This window comes from Triticum aestivum, chromosome 1B, assembly GCF_018294505.1.
Source record: "Triticum aestivum cultivar Chinese Spring chromosome 1B, IWGSC CS RefSeq v2.1, whole genome shotgun sequence".
Lineage (NCBI taxonomy): Eukaryota > Viridiplantae > Streptophyta > Magnoliopsida > Poales > Poaceae > Triticum > Triticum aestivum.
The window spans coordinates 120,691,871-120,699,737 of record NC_057795.1 but is presented as its reverse complement, the minus strand read 5'-3'; the positions used below and the strand labels follow the sequence as shown (position 1 = coordinate 120,699,737).

The 7,867-nt window shown below is 45.1% G+C and overlaps 1 protein-coding gene across 1 annotated transcript; it reads left to right on the top strand.

The window, feature by feature from the left end:
• Window positions 1-5,228: 5,228 nt before the first annotated feature.
• LOC123087978 (uncharacterized) lies at window positions 5,229-7,044 on the top strand. Its single transcript, XM_044510101.1, has 2 exons — window positions 5,229-6,559; window positions 6,796-7,044. Exons 1-2 carry the CDS (start codon window positions 5,308-5,310, stop codon window positions 6,828-6,830), a joined length of 1,287 nt encoding a protein of 428 aa, XP_044366036.1. The 5' UTR covers window positions 5,229-5,307; the 3' UTR covers window positions 6,831-7,044.
• The last annotated feature ends 823 nt before the right edge of the window (window positions 7,045-7,867 follow it).

Sequence of the window (7,867 nt, the reverse complement as noted above, 5' to 3'; positions counted from 1 at the left end):
ACATCCTGCAATTCGATGCAAATTTCTTCCCTTCTAATGTTCCGATGCAATCGATCTAAAGTTCCTGGTTAGGTGTAGTTCTATTTGTTTTTTAGAATTTGCATTCGAACTTTTGCTCGGTGGGCTGACACCAGCGTAGAAATTTTTGCCCTCTTATGCATCAGATGTTTGTATTGTAGGATTGGATCAAACTGCGAATTCTCACATTGAGACAATGATGTTGACTGATGCACCTCTTCTATATACTCCTGGACAGGTAGCTTAAGTTATAAATAATATGATTAATCTTCAATTAATGTTTATCTTTATGACCTTAATTTGTCGGAACTCTGTGTTTCATGATGCTACTATAGATAATTGCAAAGTGTTTTTTCAAGGCAACACTTTGTTTGTCTGGTCGAACATTTTTTTAAGATATTCAGCACAATCAATCACCTGGTAAGAACGTTTACCTAGCTTGGCACAATACAATTTATAACATAATCATGTAAAGTCCCACCAATAATTGTTCTTTAGCTATGTGTTTCATTTCACCGGTCTACATGAACACTCTGTGTTACAAAAAAAGATTAACCAAGGTGGTGGTGCTTGGTTGAACATATGCCACTGGTTAGGAGGGTATTTAAGCATTTATGCCGTTATCAATACCTTTGACATTGCCTCTATTATTTCAACATGTGTATATGCAGGTTAACCAGCTTCATCTACCTGGTATGAAAGAAATGAGGCATGCTAATCGCAAGCATTGTTTGGATCCAAGCTCTCACGATGAGTAAGCTCTATCACCTACACAAGACTGCATGCCCTCCTTGATCGTTACCCTTTTGCACTCATGCTTGCTATCTGAAAAACTTCTGCAGGCACAAGAAGTACGCCCTCTTTTGCAGTATTGATAAAAACCAATTTTACTACGGTGTCATCATCATCACTCGAAGAAAAGCACCCGGTCTGATTATTTCCATGTTACTCTGTTAGAGCTCACTGTTGATGGGTTGTTGGAACTGCGACAGAGCAATCGAGGCCAGTGAATTGGATTCTATAGTCGAGGGGAGCTCTGTAGATTGTAACACATCATTTTTTTCCTGCGTGAAGGTGAGTTGATTCAACTCTCCAAAAGCAAGATCATTCTGTTTATAAACAATTTGTTAAATTCGTAGATTAAGCCCAGATCCTACCAATTCATCCAAAAGAACCAACGACCCAGATCCTATGTACCATTATTTCCAAACATGATTGAGTACATTGGTTAATAGATTGACATTTTTTTTATTACCCTGAACAGTAAGGCATGGCCCTACTATAAATTTTTGTTGCGCCAAGAAAACAAAAGGGTTACAAAGAAATAGAAATGCATATATTGTGGATTGATGACTAAACAAGTTTGCACACAAATCCCTGGAAATATGGTAAAGCCTTCGGTTGAGAGTTAAGAATTATTCCTATGTTGCTCTGGAAGCGAATGTCATATCTGAATGCTTGCTTAATTTAGGTATATATATGTAAGAGCTAAAACTGATCCATACTCTTTCTAAGATCAGATTTGGGCATATAAATGGCTCTCGGTTATACATAAAATTAGAAATGGATGTACTGTAGGAGCCTATGGTCAGGTTGAGGGTACAATTATATCAAATTATATATACCGAGGCAAGCAGACCGACGCCCCGTCTCGCAGCCGCCACCGCTCCCTGGGCCCACTCCATGCGGATTCCATATCATGGACTAACACTACTAGAATCTGGCACTTTGCCATCTGCCATGGCAGATGGCAAAGGCATGGTCGGCGGATGGCAAAGGCTTTGCCATCTGCCAGCAGATGGCAAACAGTTTGTCTGAAACCCTGTCGGTAAAGGCTTCTTTGCCATCTGCTGGCTGATGGCAAAGAGCCTGTGGCTTTGCCATCTGCTGGCAGATGGCAAAGCCTCTTAACGGGGTTAGCCCCGTTAGAAGGCTAACGACATACTTTGCCGTCAGCCAGCAGATGGCAAAGGCTGCAGGCTCTTTGCCATCTGCCAGCAGATGGCAAAGGATGCATGCTTTGCTGTCTACCAGCTGATGGCAAAGAGCTTTGCCATCCGCTGGCAGATGGCAATGGGCCCAAATAGACCAGTCTAAATTTTACATGTAGATGACACGTGGCCTCTTTGCCATCTGCCAGCTGATGGCAAAGCTCTTTGCCATCTGCCAGCAAATGGCAAAGTGCCTATATTGCCCCATTTAATTTAATTTTTTCTTATATCAATTTATTTTCACAGAAAATCAAACACAAATATATTTATATGACCAATATAACATATTCAACACATATTACCAATAGTCATGAACACATATATATATCCAACACATGTTACCAATAGTAGCAAGTTTCATCCGTACATATACATAGTTTCATCAATATTACACAGTTTCATCCATAGGTAGCAAGTTTCACAAGGTCAAAACAAAAACTAAATACAAGCACTCCATCAACCTAAGCTTCCGTGATCTTAAGCAAATCTGTAAAATGGGAAAGAAGAAAGTTAGAAGAAGAAGACTAGAAGAAGAAGATTATTATGATGCAACTAAAATGTGAAGATTATTATGATGCAACTTATATCTCTAAAATAGGTCATTTTGGAGCTAAGTAAGGTCATTATGTCATTTCGGAGCTAGCTAAGCATATGAAGTCATTTAGGAGCTAAAATATGTCATTTCTTAAGCATATCATGTCATTTTAGAGCTAGTTAAGCATATTAAGTCATTTTGGAGGAAAAGATGCTAAGTATAGGTCATTTTAGAGCTATCCTAGGTTAAATATATCATTTTTAAGCTAGCTAAGCATATTAAGTCATTTTGGAGGGAAAATGCTAAGTATAGGTCATTTTAAAGCTATCATAGGTTAAATATGTCATTTTGGAGCTAATTAAGCTTATTATGTCATTTTTGAGCTAGCTAAGCATATTGAGTCATTTTGGAGGAAAAAATGCTAAGTATATGATTATGTTACTAGTATCCATATGGCAGAGAACCCGGGCTGACATGACTAGTCATTGAACAAGCAGTCAGTGCAGAATTATACTCAAGTCAACGACGAGCTTGCCTGCAACGGCAAGGCAAATGCCAATTGATTTATTACTTCTCACACAAGACAGAAGTAATAAATATGTGTCAGCAATGGAACAGATCACATGTTGCTTTGGTCATAGCATGTGTAAATCCCTACGAAATTCTAATAGTTTTGGGGAGTAATAGGAGAAACACAATATTTAAGACAAGTGCATGGGCATGCGCATCAGTGTATAAAATTGAAAAACATGGATATCTCCCCTAAAATCCAAAGATTCAGGTTAGATTTGGATTATTATATACTTTCTAAGAATTGGTTTAGATGCTAAGGATACCAATTCCCACAAATATCTATTAAATTTCTCCATCCTAAATGTGTGAACCTAGTGGGATAATATAATATCTTAGCTTGCAGAGGATCCGATGCCACTATCGGATTTAGCGAAAATAAAGATGATGAAGAGCAGCTTTCAAGTATTTAGTCTATAGACCATAGAACCCTCTGACTGAGCTAATTAAGCTAAAGGAAATAAACCATAGATAAGAATACAGAAACAATTATGAAGATAACTGGGCGTATATACTAAATAGCTTCATCAATAAGAGGCTCGCAGTGCAAGACAAATACAAAATTATCCTTTAACCAGTAACATTTTCTACTAGCACAGTGACCAACTTAGACTAGAAAAATACAACTGAACTTTGCATTATCTAATAAGGTATAATGGATCTTTTTTTCCATTCAAAAATAAAAGGAGCGCTACTACCTGAAGGTTCTAAAATTGTACTTGCAGATGTTCTGGGATCCTAACCTTACTTTCGTATCCCTTGGAATGTATACAGTTCTAAAGAGAATCACTCATATTTCCAAGGTTTGGAAACCTGAAAGTATTCTTCAGTTATAACTATCCCCAAGAAAACAGTGTCATCATTATATTTAGGAAGTTGACATGATGGCATTAAATAGAAGATACTCTACAAACAAACAGAAGTCATGGGAATTTTACAACCCTGTACTTAATGTCCTGAGCTCTACATGAAAGAAGCAACTGCAAAAGGCTATAAAATTCTGAAGTTGTAGAGCGAGGGAGCTCTCAAACAGTTCACAGCTAGTATGTAGCTAAAAACTTGAAATGAACATCCCGTGTGTTTGTACTACTTCTAATTAGTTCCTACTCCCTCCGTCCGAAAATACTTGTCATCAAAATGAATAAAAGGGGATGTATCTATGGATAAAAAAGGGTGTATCTAAAACTAAAATATGTCTATATACATCCCTTTTTATTCATTTTGATGACAAGTATTTCGGGACGGAGGGAGTATAAATCTACACTATCATCCGAATCCAACTATCTAGTTGAACGGCTCATTTGGCAAAATAACTAACTCACGCTCAAGGCAAGGCAATGCACACACCAATTCTCGGCAATGGCAACAGCGATTTGTGCAGAAGTGTAACATTGTACTGAATCTGAGACCCTTATACTGGTCGTCCAGCAAACAAAAATGCGAGAAGTACTAGACAAGTGCAGCAGCACCTAGGCGGCTGGGGCGTCACGGCGTCATGGCCAGTGCGGAGGTGGAGGCGGGGCGGGCTAAGGTCATCTGGATAACGGTGTAGTTGTCCGAGCCGAGTGGACAGCAGCGACGGCCGTTGAGCGGCGCTGCCACCGGCAGCCCGTCCACGGCCAGCACCAGCAGCCTGTCCTGAACGGTGGCACGGCCTCAATCTGTCCGTTCAACATCCCTCCCTAGAAGCTGCATCACACACAAAAAGGGGTATGCCGTGAGATCCAGGCTCTAGAACACAAGATAAAGCGCTCCCTACCATGCAATGGCGAATGGGGCCGTGGATCTGGATCCGGAGCGGACGAGCGTGTCAGAGGAACGATGTCACTATGGTTGGCTGGCCAGAGGAGGCGAGTGGAGAGGTCGGGACGGCGAGTGGCCGAGGACGGCGACGGCGAGTGGAGAGTGTAAGAATAAGGTAGCATGTATTAGCGTACATACGTGATGTAATCCTAACCTTCCTATCTGCACCTCCATATCTATTCTTTCCTTTTAAACTAGGATTAGATCTTGGAGGACAAGTATAGGCTGGCAATGTAACTGTATATATGTGCGCCCTCTGGGCCTCTAATGCATGCGATCATATTCTCCTAAACTATCTAGTCTACATGGTATCGGTTTTTCTTTCCTTCCCGTGACTTGCTTCCGCTGCACCCCTAGCCACCAGCCCTGCCCGTCGTTGCTGCCATAGCCATGGATTTCGGCGACTTCGCCTCTACTCCCAACTCCTCCCTCGCATCCGGGTCCCAACCCTCCAACCCCTTTGCCGCTAGCTCTGTCAATCCTGCTGCTCCTACTGCCACCGACATCCAACTCATCAACATACGCAACCACGTCACCGTCATCCTCGACTTCGACGAGTCCAACTTTTGCATCTGGCAAACCTTCTTCAACCTCACTTTCCGCAAGCTCGGTCTTCTCGATCACATTGATGGTTCCGTTGACGCTCTTATGGCGCTGGGCGACGTCGAGTGGACCCAGATCGATCAATGTATCGTCTCCTGGCTATACACCACTGTCTCCGAAGATATCCTCGAGATCATCATCCGGCCCTCCGACACCGCCGCCAACGGTTGGACCGTCATCACCGACCTCTTCCACGACAACCGTCTTCAACGCTCCTGCTTCGCCAAGCGAGACTTCCTCAACCTCGTCCAAGGAGATCTCTCGGTGACCGCCTTCGCCAGCCGTCTCAAGTGTCTCTCCGACACACTTCGCGACGTGGGCACTCCGGTCACCGACCAGGACATGCTCACCACGTTCATCAACGGGCTGAACGGCGAGTTCGGCCACTGCATCGCCGCCCTCACCATCAACCCTGCTGGACTGACTTTCGCCCGTGCTCGTGGCGCTCTTTTGCAGGAGGAACGGTGCCTCGCCCGCCATGCACAGCATATCCAGGCGACCGCCCTTGTCGCCAACCGCTTCTCCGGCCCCCCCACGCCTGCACCGCCGGCTGCCCCGGCGCCTCGCCCAACCGCGCCTGCTCCACCTGCTGCTGTCTCGGGTAGTCGCGGCCGTGGCAAGGGCCGCAAGAAACAGCAGCAACAGCAAGGCCATGGTGCCCCTACCGGCGCCCCTGGCGCTCCTGCAGCGCGGGACTCGGCCGCGCTGTTTTGGCCCGTCGGCAGCTATCCGCTGTCCGGCATGTTTCAGGCGTGGCCACCGAACTGGCGTGCTCCAGGCGCCGGTCTTCTTGGCCCACGCCCTGGCGTCTCCACGCCCCAGGCGTACGCTGCCCATATAGGACAGCCGGGCCTTGGTGCTCCAGCGGTCTACAATGGCTATGCTCCAGCGCCTCAGCAGCATCAACCCCCTGCATGGGATCAAACGCAGCTCCACGCCGCCCTCAACAACCTCTCCTTGCAGCAGGGCGGTGCCGGCGGCGGCGGCTCCAACTGGTTCTTTGACACAGGCGCGACTGCCCACATGGCCAGCGATCCCGGTATCCTCTCTTCTTTCTGTCCTTCTTCCAATCTTTCCTATGTCATATTCGGAAACGGAGACTCCCTTCCCATTACTCACATCGGCAGTGCTTCTCTCCCTACCTCCTCTTTTCCTCTCTCTTTACGTGATGTAGTAGTCACTCCTAATCTGATTAAAAATCTTATTTCAGTTCGTCTTTTAACTCGTATAAATCCTGTTAATGTTGAATTTGATGAGCTCGGTTTTTCTGTCAAGGATCGTCGTACCCGCGCGGTGATTCTCCGATGTAACAGCGACGACGATCTCTATCCGCATGTCGCCAGCCATCAAGCTCTTCTCGCCGGCACCACCGATCTTTGGCACCAACGTCTTGGTCACCCCGGACATGATGCTCTTTCCAGAACACTTTCTTCGTTTGATTTTACTTGTAAAAAATCACCCCCTACAACGTGTCATGCTTGTAGATTGGGGAAGCACGTTCGTTTACCTTTCAAACAATCCGATAGTCAAGCAAGTTTTCCTTTTGCTCTTGTTCATTGTGATGTTTGGACATCTCCTATCGTAAGTGTTTCGGGATTTCAGTATTATCTTGTGATGCTCGATGACTACTCTCACTATGTTTGGACTTTTCCATTGCGTCGCAAATCGGATGTTTTTCCCACTATTTTTCGTTTTCATGCTTTTGTCGCCACCCAATTTCAACGCTACATCTTAGCTTTTCAAACTGACAATGGTCGTGAATTTGATAATAATGCTTCACGCACCTTCTTTGCATAGCACGGCATGCATCTTCGGCTCACATGACCTTACACCTCGCAACAGAATGGTCGCATCGAACGCATACTTCGCACATTGAATGATAGTGTACGCACACTATTATTTCATGCTCACATGCCTCCTAGGTTTTGGGCTGAAGCACTAAATACCGCGACTTATCTTCTGAATTTTCGCCCTTGTCGCCCACACAATAATCTTCCACCTCATCAACTTGTTTTTGGTTCACCACCTGACTACTTTCACCTTCATGTTTTCGGATGCCTTTGCTACCCCAACATCACCTCCACTGCTCCTCATAAACTTTCTCCCCGCTCCCTTGCTTGTGTCTTCTTTGGTTACCCTCCCGATCACCGTGGATACCGCTGCTATGATCCGGTCAGTCGCCGTGTACTAACATCACGCCACGTTGTATTCGACGAGTGCGTTTTTCCTTTCAGGAACATGCTATTGGAGACTCCCTCACCGCCGGTTGTGCCCTTGCAGCCCGATCCTCTGGTGGTTCCCACGTCGCCGGCCTCTCGTCCGCATGGCCCAGCGGCCGCCCCTTCGG

Coding starts and splice junctions, on each gene's coding strand:
- LOC123087978 (XM_044510101.1), top strand. CDS start 5,308: ATGGATTTCGGCGACTTCGCCTCTACTCCCAACTCCTCCCTCGCATCC. Junction 6,560..6,795: donor CCACATGGCCAGCGATCCCG/GTATCCTCTCTT, acceptor TTTTCTGTCAAG/GATCGTCGTACCCGCGCGGT.